At 37.4% G+C, this 24,402-nt stretch overlaps 1 protein-coding gene across 5 annotated transcripts in view; it reads left to right on the top strand.

The window, feature by feature from the left end:
• LOC139959528 (tuberin-like) overlaps window positions 1-23,975 on the top strand; it is a 43,991-nt gene extending 20,016 nt beyond the window's left edge. For 4 of the 5 annotated variants that reach the window (XM_071957226.1, XM_071957227.1, XM_071957228.1 and 1 more), the window contains 18 exons: window positions 70-204; window positions 1,145-1,334; window positions 1,653-1,746; window positions 2,303-2,405; window positions 2,675-2,775; window positions 3,383-3,541; window positions 3,967-4,751; window positions 6,437-6,574; window positions 9,231-9,334; window positions 10,761-11,310; window positions 11,915-12,089; window positions 13,158-13,236; window positions 14,725-14,811; window positions 15,326-15,512; window positions 15,891-16,030; window positions 16,682-16,760; window positions 20,437-20,528; window positions 21,559-23,975. In XM_071957226.1, coding sequence (XP_071813327.1) covers window positions 70-204; window positions 1,145-1,334; window positions 1,653-1,746; window positions 2,303-2,405; window positions 2,675-2,775; window positions 3,383-3,541; window positions 3,967-4,751; window positions 6,437-6,574; window positions 9,231-9,334; window positions 10,761-11,310; window positions 11,915-12,089; window positions 13,158-13,236; window positions 14,725-14,811; window positions 15,326-15,512; window positions 15,891-16,030; window positions 16,682-16,760; window positions 20,437-20,528; window positions 21,559-21,792 — 3,432 coding nt within the window. In that variant the 3' untranslated portion in view covers window positions 21,793-23,975. The remainder of the gene's footprint in view (window positions 1-69; window positions 205-1,144; window positions 1,335-1,652; window positions 1,747-2,302; window positions 2,406-2,674; window positions 2,776-3,382; window positions 3,542-3,966; window positions 4,752-6,436; window positions 6,575-9,230; window positions 9,335-10,760; window positions 11,311-11,914; window positions 12,090-13,157; window positions 13,237-14,724; window positions 14,812-15,325; window positions 15,513-15,890; window positions 16,031-16,681; window positions 16,761-20,436; window positions 20,529-21,558) is intronic. The other variant, XM_071957231.1, reaches the window with a different exon arrangement.
• The last annotated feature ends 427 nt before the right edge of the window (window positions 23,976-24,402 follow it).

Here is a 24,402-nt window from a genome sequence, read left to right on the forward strand (position 1 = left end):
ATTTTGGCTTCTATCTACAGTACTTGAAGTTTGCTCTCTCTATGTTTCCATTTTTTTTATTCCCACTAGATTGAGAATCCAGCAAAAGTCAGTTCCTTGGTCAACGTTCCTTCCAATTTTCATAGAATTGATTTCTTCGTCTGTGTCTATGGTCTGTTGACTGCGTTAGTGCCGTACCACTCACAGCTGGAACCGACACAAAAGGTAAGCGACTTCCACATCAGATAAACAAGGCCAGTTGTCCGCAAACTATGGTCGGGAACCAATGGTGGCTTCAGAAATATTTGGGCGACCTTGTAAACATTCCAGAAAATTGTAAAAACTTACTGAAATATTCTGAGAAATTTCCACAAAGGAAATCATTTGTTACAAATTCGTTATTCTAATAGTAATGGGAGGCATGTCTGTAGAAGCTATATAAGCAACTATTTTCTTCCTCTCGATTTCATCTGGTCTCTTTAGTTTGGTTAGGTTTCAGCTGCATCTCTGGATCACTGGTGATAAAAATTGCAGATCACCACCCTACATGAATATATATGAAGCTATCCAGAACAGCATAAAAAGGAAACCATCGTTTACTTACTGTTTATGATATCGAATAAAACAGGTCAAGGCGGAACATCCACCAATCCAAAAACAAACCAGTCGAACGAAAAATAAACGTAGTTGGGGTTCTCAGTCTGCTGTTGACATTGTGTACCAGTGCCTTCTACAATCCAAGCTTGATACAGTGTGGAGTGACTGTATATCATTCCCATCACCACCTTCATGACAGCCAGCCTAATTAAGAGAGGTATTGGCAAACTGAGACTCCCACAACTAGAGACTAATCGACACCCATTAATTCCTTCATCCCCCGTGCAATAATACTTTACAATAATAAGTTGAGTCGTTAATTGTTTGGCTTATTTAATGGGTATGCTTACTGTTTTTATCCATTTAATCTGTTCTTACTTTTTCAACTCTTTAGTGAATATAGGAATATAGGTTTATATATTTTTGTACTTTTGATTCGTGCATGTATCGTAATTTCCTTTTATGGAGTTATAAAGTTTTACTTACTTACTTACTAACTTACTTACTTACATACTTACTTAAACATTAAAATCGGAACAAATTTTGTTGTTCATCTCGTCACTTTCAGGTTGCCTTGATCAAGTACCTACAGAGTGGCCTAAAGCTCCAATGTCCCCAGCAGTGTATTGATGGAATGATGCTGTGTGTACTGGAGATGCAGGATACCATGGTGAAAATGCTCCCATCTATTATATTAGAACTTTCCAAAATGTCCGCCACTCCTTCCATGGCTGTTCCGGTGCTGGAGTTCTTGTCTAGTGAGTGGTTTTATCTTTTCAATCATTTGCGATTCACAAGGTTAGAAAAGGTGTATATCTTTTTCAAAATTTTCACATCATAGGAATAACAAATTTTTGGTTCCTTTAATAATTTTTGTTTGCCTATTTATCACAGAGTTTGCTTTTGTGACTTCATCAATAAGTTCGAATTGGTTTCAGATTAAAATCTACCTCTGTGTTGTGGCAACCTCCAATTAGTGGTTAATTTTATACAGCAGCTCAGTGTTGGTGGACTTGTTGACATATACAGTGTAAAATATATTCTTTTCACTGTTTTTTTCTTGTTTCTTCCATCAGGTCTCATTTGGTTTCCTAATTTATATGCCAGTTTTGTAGAGACAGCCTACATGAGTATCTTTGCTGTAGCACTGCATTATACTAACCCTTACAAGTAAGTAGCTTTCTTTTTGGGGGAGAAAATCTTTCAAGGGAAGCAAAGAAAACAATGACTCACGTACAAACCCATCATGCTCGCTGACAGACAGTGAGATGTGACTCATTACTCACTATAAAAACAGCCGTCTGCAATCTCACACCACAAGCCCAGGAGCTTTCCTGAGTCGGACTAAGCCATGACCCACTAGACCTCCCCCCCCCCCACCATCGACCCTGTACCTAAGACTATAATGTAAGTTAACTCAAACTGCCAGTCAGGCCCTTCAGGTGTTGGCCCTGTTAAATAAAGTGTCAGATATCTTACAAATATAAGTGAAATATCTTCTTAGGATAGCAAAATTTAAGATATGATGTTATTTCTTAACTCTCTGACATGAAGGACATTTGTGTTGAAGAAAAAGAGACATTAATGTTGGTCATTATGTTAGATCCTGTGTAAAGGTCAGAAGATGACCATGTTGTTAGAAAATTTGAATCAAAGCCTGTTTCGTGCTCTTTGGTTTAATCATAAGTCCCTTGCTTCTTTCTCTTTATGATGTTTTTGTACACAGGTTCTCTCTCTACGTTGTATCACTGGCTCATCATGTGATTGCCATGTGGTTCATCAAATGTCGTCTGCCTTTCAGGAGAGAGTTTGTCAACTGCATAACAAGGGTAGGTCTTTCAGTAGGTTATTATTAATTCATGCCACAAGTGTTTCAGAAGTCATTCTGAAAGTTATAACATTAAGTTTCCTAAAATACAGAATGTATGATGACCTTGGACTTGGAGTAACTTGGTTTTACATAACCTCAGACCACTTTTGATATCATATCGTTGGCGATCTCATAAACTGATACGATTGGACAAAAAGTCTTCGAGATGTTGACACAAAACTCTGTGATTATAAGTGAAAATAAATACTCTATAAATATCTCTTGTAGGGTTTGAAAGCTAGTTGTTCCAGACCAGTGATATTTTCACCGCAATCGGAGAGCAACAAGACGACTGGAAGAGGGCTGAGAAGATCAAACAGCCTTACAAAGTGAGCTCAGAGATTAATTAATTAAGTTTGATGTGAATGCGATGTACATTTGGGATAAGTAAGAAATGTTTGAAATATATAGCAATCCATGCAGATGGTGACCTACAAGGATATTAAATATAACTCATATTCAAGTGGTATTCTTGGGGGGCGGGGGGTGGGGGGGGGCTTGAACAGTATCAATTGTTCAATCTAATATCACATTGAAGATTTCCCTAGTGAACTTTGAAAATTTGGTCTTTTCTGGAATTTTTGGAATTCTTAAAATTGAAAAATATAAATAACAAAATAAAGTTTCAAGTTTAAGAAATTTTTCAAGATCCAGTAGTATTTGAAAAGTTGTTTTACTTTTTTTCCAAAGATCTTTCTTGAAATTAATTTGATTTTTTTTTTTCATCTACTATCTTCAAGGTGGCTTGTATAAATTCACTCAAAGAAAGGGTGTATTTTATAGCCACGTAAAATATTTCTTGATATTGGCAGTGATCCAGTTCAAATCATCATATGTTAAGATCATTTAAATTTGATTTTATAATATTACCCTTGGTTGTGCAATATTTTGTCAAAAATAAGCATGTAAATTTTTTTTTTAATTTTCCCCCCCTAGGATTTCTTCTAAATCTGGAAAGAGTGATAAGGAACAGAACAAAGAGAGCACTTGTCCGAATTACGATTCCTTGGATAATCTCCATGCACAGCTGACGGAGACCTGTCTGGATATGATGGCTCGGTTTACCTTCTCTACATGCACTACCATGCCCAAGAGGTAATAGTGAGATTGAACCCTACCCCCCCCCCCCCCCCCCCTACAAATTACAAGCCGGTTTGCACTAGTGCAGCATGAGGAAGTCAGGCCAGATTAAATGTAAATGAATATACCAAACATCTTGAAACCAAAAGTGACTGACAAGTTTGCATGTTACACTCTCAACTGATGAACAATGACAATTAATAACCCTAATGGTTTTCAGCAGATCTTCAGTCTGTGATGCATCCAACAATTGTTAGTTTTTTTCCCCATGCATTTGCAAATGACAATCACAAATCTACTTCTAAGCTTGCGATAACTAATCCATAGTAATAGTCGCAGAAACCGTTTTGTCGCTAGAATCTAGTCATTCCTTTGGTTTGGTTGCACTGGAGGTGATGCAGATGGTATAAAAATTGTCCTGTAATGGTTTGCTCTTGCAGGTCACCGATCAGCGAGTTCCTTCTCATAGGTGGTCAGTCTCAGAGTTGGTTGCTAGGCAACAAGATTATTACTATAACGACCAGTGGCGGCAGCACCAAACTACAAGGGAACGGAGTCTGCGAGAAATGTAACAACATGATCCGATCGCACATCCACGGACATGGAAGCCTCTCCGATGCATCGAACAAGGTCAAACACGATGGCACGCAGGAAGAGCTCGCTACAAATAAACCCACGAGACAGAGGTCCAAATCCGGGGACACTCAGAAGGAGGACCAGTCCCCACAGACGGGAGGAGGCTTACCACACAGACACCCAGACGCTAAGAGGTTGGAGGGCAGATCAAGGCCGTACTCTGGCCCCGCGGCGGTGACGGTGGTAAAAGACACCGTATCGAGAGATGAAGCATTACCATCTTCATCATCATCCCTACAAGGAACCCCTTCATTCTCAGAGAGGACCATTCCAAGCAGGTTATCTTCCGGTTCTCTGTACCAGTGCAACTGTTGGTGTAGATCGTGGGCGGAGGTTCACATCCGACGGGCGACGGGAGACACCAGCTGGATCATGAGGATACAGAACGACGGCAGTCTGGTCCCGCTGCAACAGGATATGCCTCTAAACGACATCTCCTCTCTCCTGATGTACAATCGAGAGATCGAGGAACACATCCTCTCGTTCCTCCCCGAGGATTCCGAGGAGGGATCGGAAGAAGGGGTCGGAGGAGACGAGGAGAGCGATCCGGAAGAAGAGGAAGATGACATGTTGGATAAATCTCAAGAAGGTTGGTGCATATTTTTTCATTTTTTTTAATTTCCAGTATAAATATAAATATTTATAAACAGGACATCAAAAGTGAGTATGTAATACGAAAATATTATTTTAAAATGTTAGTGTACAAAAAAATATATATATATATATATATATAGTTTTATTATTTTGAGTTTGAAATTTATTAAGGAAGAGAGAGAAATTATAAACTAAAATATGATTTCAAACAGTGACCTGAAGAACACAGCTCCTTCCTCCACCAGCTGAGCTGTCCAGCCCCGTATTAAAGTTACTTTTGATCCCTTTGTAGTTTATTTGCTTTGTTTCAAACGCATAGTCTTTGTTGACCAGCCCCGTATTAAAGTTGCTCGTGATCCCTTTGTGGTTAATTTGCTCTGTTTCAAACGCATAGTCTTCGTTGACCAGCCCCATATTAAAGTTGCTTGTGATCCCTTTGTAGTTAATTTGCTCTGTTTCAAGCGCATAGTCTTTGTTGACCAGCCCCGTATTAAAGTTGCTTGTGATCCCTGTGTAGTTTATTTGCTTTGTTTCAAACGCATAGTCTTTGTTGACCAGCCCCGTATTAAAGTTGCTTGTGATCCCTTTGTAGTTAATTTGCTCTGTTTCAAACGCATAGTCTTTGTTGACCAGCTCGGTATTAAAGTTGCCTGTGATCCCTTTGTAGTTTATTGCTGTGTTTCAAATGCATAGTGTTTGTCGACCAGCTCGGTATTAAAGTTGTTTGTGATCCCTTTGTAGTTTATTTGCTGTGTTTCAAATGCATAGTCTTTGTTGACCAGCTCAGTATTAAAGTTGCTTGTGATCCCTTTGTAATTTATTTGCTGTTTTTCAAATACAAAGTCTTTGTTAATAAGGAAAAACAAAAGGAGGAGACAGACACTGAACAGGGAAATTGTAAACTTTTGAGAGAAACAGGAAATGGATTTTAAGAGCAACACCTCCTTCACTCATTTAAAATGCATTTCTGTATTATAAAAGCAAGGCAGTGCAAAGGTACAATCATAAAAGTTTGGAAGGAGCACCCTTTGGAAATTTGATTCAAACATGACAAATGCAAATACGTAACCATAAATCAACATTGTTGATAACCCTGCACAATAAATATGAAAATGTAGCTTTACACCTTTTCTACTTCGCTTGCAAGAATTTAGGCGGAAGTTGTTATCATCTTTACTAAAACTAATTAACCTGCTGGAGCAAAGAGAACTCATTCGTACAGAATATTGTAGAATTTACTTTAGTGTGAACCTTGTGTGAAGCAAAATATGTCACTTTTGTAGTGAAATAGTAAACCAGGGGCTTGATATAATCATTCATTAATATTGCATAATTAATTCTAAACACAGATATAAATTCAAAGTTTAATATGTCATAACGTACATTAACACTCATGCATTGCTCTAATAAGTGCTGCAATGATATTGCATACTGATTTTGAAATTTTGAACACAAATTTGGAGATTTGCCAATAATATGACATTTATGAAATCATTGTCCTTGCTTGCATTCTCGACCCTGTCTTCTCTTCTACCGGTAGTAATGAAGTACCTTTCAATTAAGTGAATTTCCTTAAAGTGGCTTATACGTCATACATTGTAGTCTGCTATAAACCATTTAATATCGTTTGATATTTATTTATTTCTCATATTTTATTCTCTGATCTGTCTTTGGACTTAGTCCGAGATACTATCCCTATTCCTACCTCAAGGGTTCCCGCCAGCCCCCCACAGTTTCTTCTTTCCCCGCAAGAAGATTTCAACCCAGATCTGGATCGCGACACCAGTCTGCATTCGTTTGCAATGCAACTGCAAAAGGGTATTTATTGCACCGCAGAGTAGCACCGTAGTGTCCACCATTAATCATGATTCCACTGTCTCGCTGAACCTAACTTTCGCTGTTTTCTAATATTCTCTTGCTAATTGGTGGTATCGTTTGCTTGGTATTCATATGACTGCGTACTCAATGGAGTAGAATCCCCAGGTCTGAAAGTAACACTCCTGGATAGGAGATAATATGACATGCTTTCTAAAAGGGGAGGGGGGAGGGGAAGGGGAGCTGATGGAAGGATGTGCATGTTATTGTGTCAGGGGATAAGCTTATTTTACAAGGGTATATATGTATATATATGTACATATTACTATGCCCAGAACACTGAACAAATCATAGAGCAGATACAGTGGTTTACTCCAGTTTGAGAAGTGGCTCCTCTAGTCTCTGTTCTTTCATGTGTTGCACTTACTAATACTGACAAATTACTAATTGAACCGGAAATGTTCACGCTCGTTATTGTTAACACAGTCCTGCTGAAATAATGAGAACCTTGTTTAGTTTGCTGAGTTTTAGACTATAGTAGACTGGAGCATTTTGCACTTTTTTCTCAAGAATGTCTGTTACCAGTTCTTTCTTGGGCTACTGCAATGGTCTTATTTAGAGAACTAAATTCTTTGGTAAAGAACTCAAAAGTCTAAAATGGGTCATTGAACAACCCCCACCTTGAGTCTAAAAGTGGTTTGCTACCAGCAATGATAAGTTAGGCAGTTGCTTCTATCCAGGTATTTAACCTCAGAAGTAGATGCCTAGACCTCTTTGTCTCCTTCTGAAGATGCTGTAATCCACAGTTTAATGCTTGTTCAGAAATTTATGTCTCCTCACAAAAGGCAAAGTTTGTGAAAACTTAACATTGATTTTTTTTAGCCAGATAATTTTCTTACAACACAGTTAGACATATATATATATATATATATATATTTGTCTTTTCTTTGCTGTCCCTTTTGCTGTCCCTTTTTCTGTCACTTTCACATTCCCTTTTACTCTTTCTTTAGCTTTTGTTTTAAGCCAGAGAAACATTCAAAAGGTCTTTGCTGAACTATGTTCCTAGAAGCATGAAGAGTAACAGTCAATGTTTATATTTAGGTAGCAAAGTGGCATAATTTGGTACACCTCCCCACCCACCACCAACCCACCCACTTACGCCCCCCCTCCAAAAAAAAAAATAAAAACATATAGATTTCCTGTCATCAATTGAAAAATCTTGTTAATGACATACAATCTTTACATTGGTGGTGTCAATAATCTTTCCTGTTTTTTTCTTTTTTTTTCAAGAGTGTCTTAACTTTCAGCAATCTGTTTTTCCCTCACATGATTTCTATTATCCCATCATTAACATTGTATTTCTAGTTAAACATACTCAATTTAATATACACTTCTTAAAAATCCATTGCTTTCACCATTACTCTATAATTGGCAATCATTTTTCTTTTCCCATTTTTCAAAATTCATGGACAATATTCTTAGGCCCTCTTAACATTAATGCATTATTTCATAATTAAAAAAAAAATACCATGAATTTGAAATGTCACAATTTTCCAATGGATTCCAACTGGAGATGTTGAATATCAAGAACTTTTTCACTTACACTTTTGTGTTTCTCTGTTTGCATATCACTGTAAAAACTGAACCAATATGGGAATTTGTCTTTCTCAAAAATAATTCTGGGAGAAGGGAATATCAATTCTGCTGTAGATTTATCGTTGTCAAGCCTTTTTATTCTTTTCCATTCTGTCTATCAATTCTACACTAAGTAAATTTCTATAGACAGTTGTGGAATTGGTTGAAGTGAGCAGATTTGGTATAATAACACTACTCATGTTAATATAGTTCCTTGTTTATCCTGAACTACACATTAAAGCTTGTTCGGTGGAACATTTCATATCTACTTTAGTCACGGTGAAGGGCGCCACCACCTAAACTTCTATAGTAGAGAATATTTCCCAAAATCGGTGTACGGTTTATAGCATTCTTCAACATTGTTTCTTAAGCTTCAAAATGTAGCACCACTTTTCATTTAAAGCCTCTTCCACTTAACTCATTTCTCAAAGGGGAAAGTGCCATCTCTTCCCTTACATCCTTCCTCTCAACAATATAATACCTTAGCCCCCCTCTCCCCCACCCCCACTACTCCCTATTCAAAACTGGTGGTTGTGGTCCTGGTTGCATGAAACTTTGAAATCAATTTGTAAAGTGTACCTTACAATCCCCATTTCAAACCAGAAAGTGTTGTTTTAATATTTCAATATCTCACAAAAATGATTGCAGATATCTTGAAAGGAAAATTGGAATACTTTACTGAATCAGTTTAACGTTAATTTATGTAGTCTAGTTTAAAAAAAATGGAAATATAAACTTGAGCTATTTCCTGCATTTTCAATTAAAAAAGATCTTTGATGTCACAGGAAAGACACCAGTACTCTTTTAATGTGAATTCTTACTAGAATATCCAGAAAATTGGCATTTTAATTAGAAATTGGGAAGCAGACCCATGTCATTCCATATTCGAAGTGAACATGTGTAGCCATGCTAAAATCAAAGTTTATGATCAATAATTACTGCATAACAAGTTTTTTTCCCTTTTCATCATGATTCAGTTGTTCTTTAAGTTTGATGGTTTTTTTTATTCCTCTTTCGTTGCCAGAGTTAGACAAAGATCGTTTGATGGTGAATTTTCCGAGACCAGAGATGGGCATGTCACCCGATCCAGGAGAAAGCTCTTTCCCTCATAACCTTGGTTCTGATAAGGTGATCATTTTTTATTGTCAGAATATTTACATTTTACTTTAATAGATACATCCATGGGTTTTATAGAAAGAACTAATTTGATTTACGTTTTAATGCAAGATTGTGTGATTATACTTCAAATGAGCCTAATACAATTTTAATCTGAGGTATCAAGTTAATATAGGCAAAGGCTTAGTTCAGCGGTTAGAGTGTCTGCCTAACAATCCTTAGGTTCCAGGATCAAAATTCCGCCAGGAGCCAGATTCTCTTGACCTATTCAAAAATCGCTGCAGTGCAGTGGTGATGTGCGGAGTCTTCCGTGGGTTTAGTATTTCTGGTTTGTGAACTTGGAAAAAGGGGTTTGTTTCTGTTCTTCACTTGGTTTCGTAACAACTTTGTTCGTCATGGCTGCACTGCAGTGATATCGAATGGGGTGCCTTTGCCTACCTCAGTATTTGAGAAAGTACTCAGATGCTGGGGCATACACTCTCGTCCGTCGGATGGCGACATTAACTGGTGGTCCCGGGAGCAGGAATGGTAGCGAATTCACACCCCCGAACACTTATCGAAAAGAGAAGGCTTGAAATAAGACGGTGTTCATCCACGATCTTACATGGATAGGGGCTCAAGTAAGCTACTGTATTAGGCTTCCTGATCCTTGGGTCTTTAAACTTTTTTTTTTTTTAACTAAACTAGCTCAACTAACATGCAAAAAATATGGCGTGTATGGTTTATCAAACAGCTGATCCCAATTAGCCAGACCTGTGGATGTGATACCTAAATAATGGGGCAAAAATGTGGAAACCATGGATTAGTTTGTTGACCATGAATTTATATCTGATTCTATTAAATCTTTTTTATTATTTTTACTATTTCTATTAAAGCAATACATTGCTTGTGGGCTCGGTGTCACAACAGTTATGCGAATGTCTAACAAAGGTTAACAATTTACTTAGCTTACACGCTTAGCAATACAAGGGAATATTAATGTTTTGTCTATTATCATACAGTAAGATATTTAGCTACAAAAATGCAAAGGTTTATGACATATTTTTGTGAAAATCAAAATAAAATGAAACTGTTAGCAAACTGCTTATCCACTAAAGAGCCTGTGTAAGAGAATGTGTAAAACTATGTTGGCCTGACGTTTCCATCCTAGCAGGATCCTACCCTTTTCAATCCTAGCAAATTTTTGTGAACAGAATCTTAGTAATTGCAGCTTTCAGAATGAAACAAAACTTGTAAACTTGATCAAGATATCAAAGCTATTAAGTTATTCCCCGATTAGTACCAAATATTGCAGTAATTCTTAGGAGAACCTAGTGGTGAGTAGAATACATTTGTTTTATTGTACTCACGGCAACAAACCCCAATGCTTTATTATGAAGAACCCTTTATTATTACTATTAATACCCTTTTCTTTGTTTTGGTTTCTTCATTGTGGTAGTTTGGTGAGTTCGCTAGAGCTCTGAGATTGGTTGAAAAGGATTCCAGGAATCTGGACCGTTTTGATCTGAGCCGGCGGTCCAAGCTACATCTCCACAAGTCTAAGAGCTGTCCGACCCTAGAAATATCTAACGAGGTAGAGAGCGCAGAGGAACACCGAAAGAAACTCTCGAGTTTGAGTGCCACATCTCCACGTTCGTTGGCGAAGGACTTCCTCGAGGAATTCTCCCAGAGGCCCAGTTCGTTCAAAGATGTATCCGACCTGGAGAAGAGATACAGCAAGGAGTTGGAAGATGTCGGTGCCCCAAAGGACAAAGATGGAGAAGGGAAAGATGACCCCGGCGAGGTGGTCAAGAGAACTTCCGGAGAAAAGATAACCGCTGATAAGGAGGATAAGAAAGATACGGAAAAGCAGGGAGTGATAGCCGTCCAAGCTGGGAGGAAAAAATCGGTCGATTTTGTGATAGCACCGATGGACGGAAAAGAAACAAAAGACAGGGAGAAGACTGCCATCGTAAAACCGTCGGTGTTGCCCTTGGAGAAAAGAAGCGGTGAGTTTTAAGAGGCCCTGTTGAGTAAATAAATACTAAAAAGACTGAGTCACAAAAATTGAAGTAACTTTCCCTGAGGGAACATCCAGAAGTTGTTCTGTCTCTAAGCTTAAAAGTGAAAATTGGGAACTTTTGACGATGAACTTTGCCTTCGACGATCATGTTTTCTGGAAATCAATAGTATGTGAAGTGGATCACATTCATGCCAAAATGGTCGCTTATTTTAAGTTACAGAGACAGACATTACCTTTCCGGCCATGTGCATCCCTTGGACGTTCTCACGTTCTCTCTGTCTGGTTCATGTGATGTCTTGAGCTATTTTTGAAAGGTCCTGTGTCTTTCTTACAACAGATTGAGGTCCTGTGCATTTCCCTCAAGTCACTCGAGATCTCACATTTATCTCAATAGTTTTATTCCTGAGAATTCCTTTAAATATTTTATATTTCTTTTTATATTTTGCATTTTAATGTAGCATTGCTGCCTGGAGCTCCGAATGAAAACAAATAAACTCTGTTGAGAGGAGGAGCATAGCATGGCTTGCAAGCCTTTCAAAAAGATATAAACATCAAATAAGTTTTTTTTTACTCTGTTTATGTTTAAGCAGAATACAACCACCCACAGCTTACACAACCAAGGCTTAGACAGAGAGGACACACGTTTTCGGCCATCAGTAAAAGCAGTCGTCAAATCGAGCGAAAGGCAGAGGAGCTTAAGACGAGGAAGACGTCGGAGAGCAGATCGGGATCTCGGGATGCAATGAAAAGTGGCGTTGATCCAAGGTAAGGTAATCATTGTTGTCATGATTGTGACTAGCCCAGTTACAAGTGTTTGTTTGAATAAAACTATATATATAATGTATATAGTATATATAATATATTTGTTGTCATTTCATAGCATGGCAGCTACAAGCTAAACATTTTCATTTTTCTTGTTGGAAAACTAGTTTATTACATTTCTTGCTTGTTTCAGAATAGTTTCTTGCTTGCTATTCTGAAACTGCAGGAAAGTAGGACAATGAACTTTATATACCACACAAATTTTTTTTTTCTTTCTTAGGGAGTGTGATAGAACAGAAATTTAAGGGTTTTACAGTATGTGAGGAGTTATATCAAGTAGGGTTTGTGAAAAGGAAAAGTAGCCCCTCCCCCTCCTCCCCTTACTCCTCCCCTTACTCCTCCCCTTCCTCCTCCCCTTCCTCTAACCAGCACAGTACTACTATGCCCACACTTTGTTCTTCATGACAAATGTATTTAGCTGTCCATCTGAAGTCTCCACGAGATCGCTTTCTCTATAACAAAGCCCTGTCCTCGTTTGCCTTCTCTATGTCATCTCCCAATGCCACTGTGTACCTCTAGAGATCTAATGATTGACCAAATAGCACGAATAAATTTGCTGATAGAATGAATCAATTGCACAAGGATTAATTCAATACCAATGGAGTGCATTTTTGTATGCTTTAAATGAATACATACAATAAATTATGATTAATATTGATAGTATTTGTCAATGCTTGTTGTGTCACTGAAGACTATATATGATCAATCCTGGTGGGATTACTAAGTATTTTTGGGCCATTTCTTCATCCGTGTAATGTTTGTGATAGGAGCATAGAGCTTTGGTGAGATGCAGGCTCAAGAAGGGGGGGGGGGTATGTGGGAGGAGGGTGAATCGGGACTCTGTTTTGTTGTTTTATAATTTGTAGTTAATTCTTAGTAAAGATCTTTTGTTTCTTTCCATACAGTAGCATTTCTGATACTTAATATTAATAAAAGAATGGAACAGATGATGATGAAGAGTTTGGTTGTTTTCTGGAAGAATTTAATGCAAATGTTTGTTTACTTTTACAGCTTTGTGTTTCTCCAACTGTTTTTCTCTCCTTTTGTTGTGGAAGACACAGAGAGGCCCATAGCCATCCCATTCAGTCAGGTATTAATGTCATGAAGTACATTGACCTCAGGGTCATCAATTCATCTCTCCAACATCAATTAGTACAGTGCAAAACTATGGCAAGCCATCTGTATCAAATCGATGTGAACAGATAGTTTAAATAAATTTACACCAATTTGAGTATAAATCTACACCAATTTAAAGTCAGCCTAATGTCAGTTTAAATGGACATTTACTTTCATAAGGTAATTTAGAAGCAAAATCTACTAGTTTTGTAATGGACTAATGGTATAAAGTCACTTCTGACACATTTAACTTGAAACACCTTTTTAAGTTTTGACCAAGATTTTATTGATTAGGTTGTATTGTCAGATCAATCAGTTGACCATGTAAATGACAAATGAATGCAGAGAGCCCTATTAATGTACAGTCCTGCTTCCCAACCTATTTTTCCAAGGCAACCCATATAGGCTGGCCCTGTCTCATACATTTCTGTAAGGCCTAACCTCACTAAGTATATACTCACTGACAGATTGATGTTCAGACTGCATTTCTTTCTGATTTATTTTCATTTTGACTGAAAGTTAGTCAACTTAATAAAAAAACTTGAGAAATAAATCCTCACATGACAGTGGAGAACGTTTATTTCAGTTAAGACGTTTTTTTTCCATTACCTGGCTTGTGACCCAGAGTAAAATGTTCTGTCACCCATAGTTTGGTTTAAACTAGTCCTAGAGTGTTTAAACATCTAAGGATGCTTTGTATTCCCGGACTATGTGAGGACAAGTTACCTGGCTTGTGACCCAGAGGATAAATGTTCTGTCACCCATAGTTTGATTTAAACTAGACCCAGAGTGTATACACATCTAAGGATGCTTTGTATTCCAGGACTATGTGAGGACAAGTTACCTGGCTTGTGACCCAGAGTAAAATGTTCTGTCACCCATAGTTTGGTTTAAACTAGACCTAGAGTGTATAAACATCTAAGGATGCTTTGTATTCCAGGACTATGTGAGGACAAGTTACCTGGCTTGTGACCCAGAGTAAAATGTTCTGTCACCCATAGTTTGGTTTAAACTAAACCTAGAGTGTATAAACATCTAAGGATGCTTTGTATTCCAGGACTATGTGAGGACAAGTTACCTGGCTTGTGACCCAGAGTAAAATGTTCTGTCACCCATAGTTTGGTTTAAACTAAACCTAGAGTGTATAAACATCTAAGGATGCTTTGTATTCCAGGACTATGTTAGGACATGTTACTTCAGTAGCCTGGTTGTGTTGCTAGCCTTGTTTAGGAAAAAGCACCTCCTTGTCATCTCTCCTCGTGTCAGACCTGAATAGCTGCTGCCATCTTAGGATGGAAGAGATTATTAATGACGTGCAATGTCTTTAGAATAGAATTGTGGGTTGTGTGGATGCAGGTAATATTCAGGCATAGATATGTGCACAAAAATAATCAAATTGCCTTTGATTTGATTTTAAGTAACCATTCTTTTAATAAACCCTTTGTTTCCTAATCTCTAACAGATGGCACAGAGGGCTGTAAAGGTCCTGGACAGAATTCCTCCATACGACACCCACAAGATTGGGGTGCTTTACGTTGGTCCCAATCAGGTACTTGTGCAAGATAAAAAGAATTTTGACTCATTTTTCGAATCATCTCATCGATAACACTGATGCATGTTGATGACTGTATCACATAATCACAACTTCTCTTCAATTAAAGGTCAAGTTGAAAGTGATTTTCCTGTGTGTAGTCCAGTCATCTCTCTATATACATCACCAATATATGAGACCTAAGGATTGGTATTGATACTTTGGTGGTTGTTTAATATGAAGTTCATGCTCAGATGTTTATGGTACAAAAACGTAAAGATTTGAAAAAAATTGGTAAAAAGAATAGTCATTGCATGATTTCTCCTTAAATCCTCAGGGAATCTTACATATATATTTCAATTGTAATATCAATGTAAACTTTGACAAAGAATCTTTAAATACAGCACCAAAGGAAGTTTGCTTATCTTGGTGAATATAATTGACCCAACTTTGCAAAGTGTTTCCAACAAACCCTCCCATGGAAATGACAGAACTAATTTGTTGCATTAAAACTGCATTTGTTTTATTGCAGGCTGAAAATGAGATTGCAATACTGTCCAACGTCTACGGATCATCACGATACATGAGCTTCCTGAAAGGTCTGGGCAAGCTAATCCCGTTGCAAGAAGCCGGTCACATTGAGATCTATACAGGAGGTCTGGATACCTCAGGCAGCGACGGAAAGTTTGTTTACTGGTGGAAGGATGACGTCATGCAAGGTAACTGTCAAAATTAAAAGATAAAATAAAACTGTTAGCAAACTGCTTATCCACTAGAGAGCCTGTGTAAGAGAATGTGTAAAAGAAAGTTGGCCTGACGTTAAAAGATGTTAACAATAAATGAGGGAATTGAAGTTTTGATTTGTTTATTCTTTACAGAATATTTTTTTCAAAAAATGGTGGCGCACTCCCGCAAGGGTGCCAGGGATGGAATCTCAGGCAGTCTCACTGTACGTCATATTAACATATCATTCTCCTTATAGGTTTCCACGGTGACATTTTATTTCATTAGATTTGCTTCGGATTAAATTTCTTGTCAAATTCAAAGTCTCTTTTTTTTTGGCCGTCATTAATAAATTTGCGAATCTGTTCTTGCAGTGATTTTCCATGTGGCGACATTGATGCCTAACAAAGAAAGTGATCCTAACTGTACAGCCAAGAAACTCCACATCGGGAACGACTTTGTGTCAATTGTTTACAATGAAAGTGGTTCGAAATATCATCTCGGTACCATCAAGGTAATAGTGATTGATACCTCTCTTGGTAACCATCCCAACCCCAAATCCCTCCTCCCTCCCTCCCCTCCTCCCTTCCCTCCTCTCTTGCCCCCTCCCAACAACACCACTACTACCCTCAGAATCGTGACAAATTTTGATTGTCATTTTCTTCTTTAGTTTTGTATTCAATTATCTTTTAATTCTGCTTTAGCATGTTCTTACTTGATGAGTCATACAGGGATAACCAACTGAGATGATGATGTTACCACAAATGTATTTTATTGGAGGAGGAAAAGGAGAACCAATACGATCATCCTCTTAAAAGCTTTACTCTGAAATTGAAATAAGCACGACAAATGTTTCATACTTTACAGCACTTTCAATTAACGTTAAAGTTTTTCGAGTGTTTAAAGTATTTAATACTGAGTAATACTTACAGAGTAGTCCTTTCCTCTTGGACTTGTCCTTTTACCAATAATTGATTGGTTTGTTCTGTTTTTTGCTCCCTTTTCTTTGAGGGGGAGGGGGAGGGGTGGTTTGTTGAAGAATAAAGGTTATTCATGGATATGCTAATAAATCAATGTATCATTGTGTGGGAAACAAGTCAAAACTGCATCTATCTTGTTTGATATTTATTTTTATTAATGTTTTATTCCATTTCTATTTCTCTAGGGCCAGTTCAACTTTGCTGAGATCATTATTGAACCTTTAGACAAAGAGACCAATCTAGTCATGATACAGACCAAGCCGGGTGAGTATTAGGAGGAGCTAGGATCTGTTATTCAGATAAGCAGCCCAAAAGGGCATTAAAACCAAAGACATATGAAAATAGAGTGAAATATATGCTACATCATTGGAGATGTTCATGGTTAAATCTGGTAAATATACAGGGCAAAAAAAATGTGTTTTTCATATATTTGGAAAAGCCTTAAAAAATGTTAGTATTTGACTGTTTGATCCTCTGAGACACAAATCTGTTGCTCAAAATGTTTGGGCACTTGGTTGGTACAAACATACTTTGCCCAATATTAAGTCCCCCTTAAGAACTGTTTTTCCTTCTTCAGTGATTTAAGAATAAAATGCAAGTGTTGCAAGGACTCTTGAAAATATGATATCAGTAGATGCTCACTGAAGAAATCTTTTTTTAATTTTATTTTTGGTTCCTTGCTTTAGCAAAAGGAACCTATGCAGTCAGGTTGGCGTGTGTGCGTGTGTGTGTGTGTGTGCGTCTGTGACACTTGCTTGGGTACGCTCTATCTCAATAAGGGAATGTTGGATTGAGGCTAAACTTGGACTATGGATCCCCCATATGGAGAAGGTGTGCCCTATTGTTTTTGGTGCCCACAAAGGTCACCATAGGTCAGTTATGGTCCAAAAACCAAAAATATTAAAACTGCAATAACTCCCAGTGCCAATGTGTGACAAGGTTGATATTTTGGGACAAGTTGTGAACTGGTTAGGGGAACATTTTCAAACTTAACGGTCATGTGATCCGAGGTCACCAAAGGTCAATTAATGATAAAAAACTAGTATTTTTGCAATAACTTGAGAACGAATTGTCCGTTAGGGTTGGGAGTTACCTCATTGTAATCCAATCGTCGACCCGCATCTGGGTGACCTTTGACCTCAATTTGACCTCTGGTGACCTTTACGTGTTTTGGGGATTTTTACAGTTTCGATGCTATTTTCAGATGTCAAAGGTACCTTCTGATCATAAATGTCAATAGGTTGACCCCCGTGTGACCCTTTTGTGCAAAGTTATAAGGGGTCAAAGTTTTTCGGTCGGAGATAGAATGGCTGTACAGACTTGTCGTTTTGCTTTTTGTAATCAGGAGATAAAACTACATCTGAAACCAAGGTCAAAAGGTCAAAGGTCACATTAGAAAAAATGTGCTTATTTAGGGAGGAAACGAACCAAAAAGAAAATGTTTGGTTTTGATGCTAGATTTGGATATCAAAGGTACCTTCCGATCAAAAATGTCAATGGGTTGACACCCCTGTGACCTTCATGTGCGAAGTTATACGAGGTCAAAGTTAATTTTCAGACATTTAATGCAATAACTCCCAGTTCCAAGTTGTGACATGGTTGATATTTTGGGACAAGTTGCAAATGGTATAGGGGAATATTTTCAAACGGAACGGTCATGTGATCCGAGGTCACCAAAGGTCAATAAATGTTAAAAAACTAGAATTTTGAGGGGAGAAAATGGGCAAAGACAAAAATGTATGATTTTTTATAGTTTGATGCTATATTCACGTCACACCAATCAAAAATGTCAATGAGTTGACCCAAGGTGACCTTTGTGGGTTCAGTAATATGAGGTCAAAGTTAAATTTCAGACATTTAGTGCAATAACTCCCAGTGCCAAGGTGAGTCACGGTTGATATTTTGGGACAAGTTGCAAATGGTGTAGGGGAATATTTTCAAACATAACGGTCATGTGATCCGAGGTCACCAAAGGTCAATTAATGATAAAAAACTAAGTTTTTTGGCGATAACTTGAGAACAAATTGTCTGTTAGGGTTGGAAATTACTTCAATGTAATCCAATTGTCAACCCGCATGTGGGTGACCTTTGACCTCAATTTGACCTCTGGTGACCTTTACATGTTTTGGGGATTTTTACAGTTTTGATGCTATTTTCAGATGTCAAAGGTACCTTCTGATCATAAATGTCAATAGGTTGACCCCCGCGTGACCTTCGAATGCAAAGTTATACAAGTTCAAAGTTAAATTTCAGACATTTTGTGCAATAACTCCCAGTGCCAATGTGTGTCACGGTTGATATTTTGGGACAAGTTGCAAATGGTATAGGGGAATATTTTCAAACTTAACGGTCATGTGATCCGAGGTCACCAAAGGTCAATTAATGATAAAAAACTAGTTTTTTTGTGGATAACTTGAGAACGAATTGTCTGTTAGGGTTGCAAATTACTTCAATGTAATCCAATTGTCAACCCGCATGTGGATGACCTTTGACCTCAATTTGACCTCTGGTGACCTTTACATGTTTTGGGGATTTTTACAGTTTCGATGCTATTTTCAGATGTCAAAGGTACCTTCTGATCATAAATGTCAATGGGCTGACCCCCGTGTGACCTTCGAATGCGAAGTTATACAAGGTCAAAGTTAAATTTCAGACATTTTGTGCAATAACTCCCAGTGCCAAGGTGTTTCACGGTTGATATTTTGGGACAAGTTGCAAATGGTATAGGGGAATATTTTCAAACTTAACGGTCATGTGATCGAGGTCACCAAAGGTCAATTAATGATAAAAAACTAAGTTTTTTGGCGATAACTTGAGAATGAATTGTCCGTTAGGGTTGAAAATTACTTCAATGTAATCCAATTGTCAACCCGCATGTTGGTGACCTTTGACCTAAATTTGACCTCTGGTGACCTTTACTTGTTTTGGGGATTTTTACAGTTTTGATGCTATTTTCAGATGTCAAAGGTACCTTCTGATCATTAATGTCAATGGGTTGACCCCCGTAGGACCTTCGTGTGCAAAGTTATTAATGTTAAAAATTAATTAATGTTAAAAAAGTAGTATTTTGGGGGGAAAAATGGGCAAAGAAAAAATGTTTGAATTTTTGAATTTTTGATGCTCTATTTAGGTCTCACCGATCAAAAAGGTCAATTGGTTGACCTCCGGGTGTGCAGTTATGCAATTAAATCCCAATGCCACGGTTGATATTTTGGGACAAGTTGTGAATGGGGTGGTGGAACATTTTCAAATTTCACGGTCATGTCATCTGTGGTCACCAATGTTATCATATATGTTGACCTTCTTGTAGGTGACCTTATATCTCTTACATTTTCGACGCCATGGTCAGATCTCAAAAGTGCATTTTGATCATAATCCGATCACAATTTGTGATCACAAAAGTGTTGGCTATAGTGTTGGTTACTTTATGGGTACATGTAGGACCACAATTACTTGACTATTTGAACCCAATCTTGCTTGATAATATTATGTGTATTGTCATATACCCCTACGCAAGGAACCACAGTGCCCTTGGGCTCTTGTTATTCTGTGTATCCTGTCCATTAAAGCAATATTTTCAGTTGATTTTGATTAACTTTAGGTATGCTTTACAATAATAATCATCTACTGCAATAATGTATTATCAATTTTATTGATACACACTGAAGTAACATTTCTAATAAAATTTTGGATTTTTCCAGTTGCTCTTAACAAGTTATTAATACTGACCACAAATGGACTGTTTTTGGTGAAAGTGTGTCAATGCTGTCTATTATTAACATAGAATGTGTGTCTGGATTCATTCTACATCAGTATTATGTATGTACAAATGACCTTAAAAGTTGACTTTAATTTATCTGTTTAGAGTCCTATCATACTGTGAACACTCCAATTTATTTTCTTTATTCAATTTCTCTCTCCTTTACCGTCTCTTTCATAGAGCTCGAAGAATGGATCGGAGCGAGAGGTCCTTGGCTGGTGTCCGATAAGAGAGTGGCTCTGCTTGTCCGACAGATGGCGTTACACGCAAACGTAAAGTCAAAACGATTATTGGAACCATTTGACCTTTTTATTTATTTACCAGATTTGTGCTGTTTCTTTAGTTTGCTAATAATATGGAGATTTAGATTCCAGAAACTGACCTTCTATAACTTTCTACAATCTTTGTATAAATACAGCAAATCAACAACAGAAAACTGACTGGGAAGTTCAAGTTATAAACAAACTTGAAAGAGCAAACGTAATATAAGATATTATTAGATTTTTAACACTGCAAAGTCTTTTTATTTTTTCATTAATTGAAGAATTTGAAATAGAACTAGTACGAAAAAACTCAAGAAATTTCTGCATTAGAAAATATTTATTGATATTTAATTTGGAAGGTTGAGAAGTGAACATAGAATAGAACATCAAAGATTGACATTTTGATGTGGTATAAGTTCTTGATGTGGTATAAGTCAAAGTAAAGCCTTTACATGTGTTCCACAATTTGGAACAGTGTTTTAAGTCAAAACGTAGCACACTACTCGGTATCCAAGCTTCATGGAAAGGTATTCGTCTTGTAATATCTCCTAAGTTTTTAGTCTCCAGACTGTCTTTGTCATAGTGTTCTTGTCATACCTCTGTGTGAGTTTTTAGTCTCCAGACTGTCTTTGTGACAGCGTTCAGTTACTCACATATTTATCTGGTTATTCTGATATATCAGGCTTTTGTCCGTAGAGTACGAAGTCCTGTTTGATCTGCAAAGGTGCAGTTCCCTCGGGACACATCAGGCTTCACATTTGCTATAATAATTGAACTTCATATTTCTGACTTGCTGTAAAAGCTACAGAAATATTAATTATAGTTAAATTCAAGTTGTCTAACAAGGGACAGAAGGATTGTACAAAGTTTAAACAACAAATCCCACCAACATAGTGATTTATAATTGCTACAGTCAAAGCAAAGTTGTACTGACTGTTTCCTTCAGGGAAATGTTTATCTGATTTGTCATCAAAAGACGATTGTTTGGAACAGTTTGTGATAATGATAATGAGATAATTCTCTTGTCTATTTTTTTTAGCTTGCCTCTCAGATCCACAAGAGCCAATCTAAAGGCAAGGCAGCGGCATCGTTCTCATCCAATTGGCTGGAGAGGCTACGACAGATTGGGAGGATTCGCTCTAAACTGTCTCATTCACCTACATCATCCTTGCCACAGGTGATTGGAATGCCAGTGAAACCGACGGCAAGTGCAGAATCTCACATGAAGAAGAAACCGGGCTCCTCACTGACAGACTTCTCGCAATACACTTGAACACTGTTTGATGTTTTGCCTTGGAAGGTATATAAAGTAATCATGCGGTCATTCGCAGTTGATGTGCACCGATGGTTTCCATAGCAACTGGCACAGAAGAATGAGCATAGCACAACAAACGCATCCTCTCTTTCTGTATTTTGCAGTACAATAAGAATGCAGATGTTATGTAGATGCTACAAGGTTGTATCTTGTTATATCCAATAGCTGCTAGTGTTTGAGGGGTACATCATTGGTTTCCATAGAAACTGATATGGGAAAGAGATTCTAACATGATGTATGCATGCTATCTGTATATACTTAGGAGTTCAATACAAATGCAGAACTAGGTGAATCATGTAGATACTACAGTGGTATATCTACCTGTGTTAAACAGCTGCTAGATTTTAAGGGGGCACCAATGGTTTCCATAGAAACTGAGATGTGACAGATAATGGCAGGTGATTTATGCATGCTTTCTGTCTATACTTAGGAGTTCAATACAATTCAGAACTAGGTGAATCATGTAGATACTACAGTGTTATATCTACCTGTGTTAAACAGCTGCTAGAATTTAAAGGGGGCACCGATGGTTTCCATAGAAACTGAGATGTGATAGATAATGTAAGGTGATTTATGCATGCTATCTGTCTATACTCAGGAGTTCAATACAAATGCAGAACTAGGTGAATCATGTAGATACTCCAGTGTTATATCTACCTGTGTTGAACAGCTGCTAGAGTTTAAGGGGCACCAATGGTTTCCATAGAAACTGAGATGTAACAGATAATGTAAGGTGATTTATGCATGCTATCTGTCTGTACTTGGGAGTTCAATACAAATGCAGAACTAGGTTAATCATGTAGATACTACAGTGTTATATCTACCTGTGTTGAACGGCTGCTAGATTTTAAGGGGGCACCAATGGTTTCCATAGAAACTGAGATGTAACAGATAATGTAACATGAAGTATTCATGCTATCTGTCTTTACTTAGGTTTACAATGTACAGACTACAGAAATTGTTTAGTTTGTCTCTAGCTATGGACAGATGTTAGAGTATTTGAATGGTTTCCATAGAAATTGAGCTGCGAGCAATAACCTTAAGTGATTTATGCATGCTAAATACTTGGAGTACAGAACAACTGAAGATTTTTGAGTTTAAGGTATACATGAAAGGTTGTCATAAAAATTTATACTCGAAAGTGATTATAGAGTGAGAGCGAAAACAATATATGCTTCATTCTGTATTTAGAGTTATGATTGGTCAAAGACGTCAGATATTACAAGGTTGCATGTGACTACATTAAAAAGCTACTGGTGTTTAAATGCATTGAAGACTGCATTGAAGAAATGCATGCGTGCCGTGCTCTGAAAAAGTTGCTTGCAAGTGGAGTTTTCTTCTTGTCGCTACAAAATACAGCGACTGTGCTGTGGGTATTGTTCCCAGCTGTATGTACAGACTGTACACTAGTGTCTAATTACCGACGGTAGCAAGCTGTGTGTGTATTTTCTGGGATGGATGGTGGTGTCTAACACTTCTGTTACACCTCATTCAAACTAGGTCAGATTACCGGCATGAGACGTTTCTTTGTGCGCGAGTCTTCACACCCTTTAAGAATCTTTCAATGGTTTGATAGATGCTGATATATGGACGACATAGCAACGGTGTTTCATTCTATTAGGTATGTAGGATCATGATATAACAGTAAAGGTTGGATCATGATATAACAGTAAAGGTTAGTTAAGTGAGTACAAACCCTGAGAGATTTTGTAACTTGAATACATATTGACCATGTTGTACACTATAAATAATACTAGATTACAAACTGAAAATAATTAAAAAAGTACCAATCAGCTGAGTTTGTTATCTATTAGTCATTATATCAACTATGAATTATCTATTCTCTTTTCGATAAAAAAAGATTACCAGGGATTGGTGGAAAATCATTTTCCCTCGGCTTGCAACTTTTACAAAATTTGTAATGCTCACTTGTCTGGAGTTGTAGGTTCACTGTCCACCTTCAACCTTAGCTGATGATCTAAAAAATAAAAAAAATCTCAGCAATGCACCTTATTTTTCAATTTATGTGGGTTTAACAAATTGAAAACAGCTTGATGAGATTAAGAAAAGCAGTTTCTGCATGCATGGCTAGCATCCTCCAGAACAGGAGCCAAATAAAGAGAAAAACAACTGGACTTGGATACCTCATGTTTGTGTTTTATTTAAGGCCCTGTTCCCAGTGACCAGAATGCCATAGCATTAATATGTTAACATATCACCATAATTACTATAGGACTAAATATACAACAATGACAAAATTTTGCTAGCTCAACAATTTTATCAGAGTTGGACTATAGTCTGGAACAATTTACGTGTATTAGGTTGACAAATCTAATTTGTCATGTTAACTAGTATTTCAAGAATTCTAAAGCTAGAATGGTTGTATAGGGATCACCACCAAGTAGAATTGGTAGTTCATAGGAACTGAAATCCTGTGGATCACTGGTTTGAACCTTGTTCTAGCCTTAAACTTCTTTACTCTTCCATTTTCTTTTATTTAAATTATTTCAGAGGTTTCTGCCATTGGATTATATGTACCACAAGATCTAAACTCCTTTTTAAATCCGT

The sequence above is a fragment of the Apostichopus japonicus genome, chromosome 19 (genome assembly GCF_037975245.1).
Source record: "Apostichopus japonicus isolate 1M-3 chromosome 19, ASM3797524v1, whole genome shotgun sequence".
Taxonomy (NCBI): domain Eukaryota; kingdom Metazoa; phylum Echinodermata; class Holothuroidea; order Aspidochirotida; family Stichopodidae; genus Apostichopus; species Apostichopus japonicus.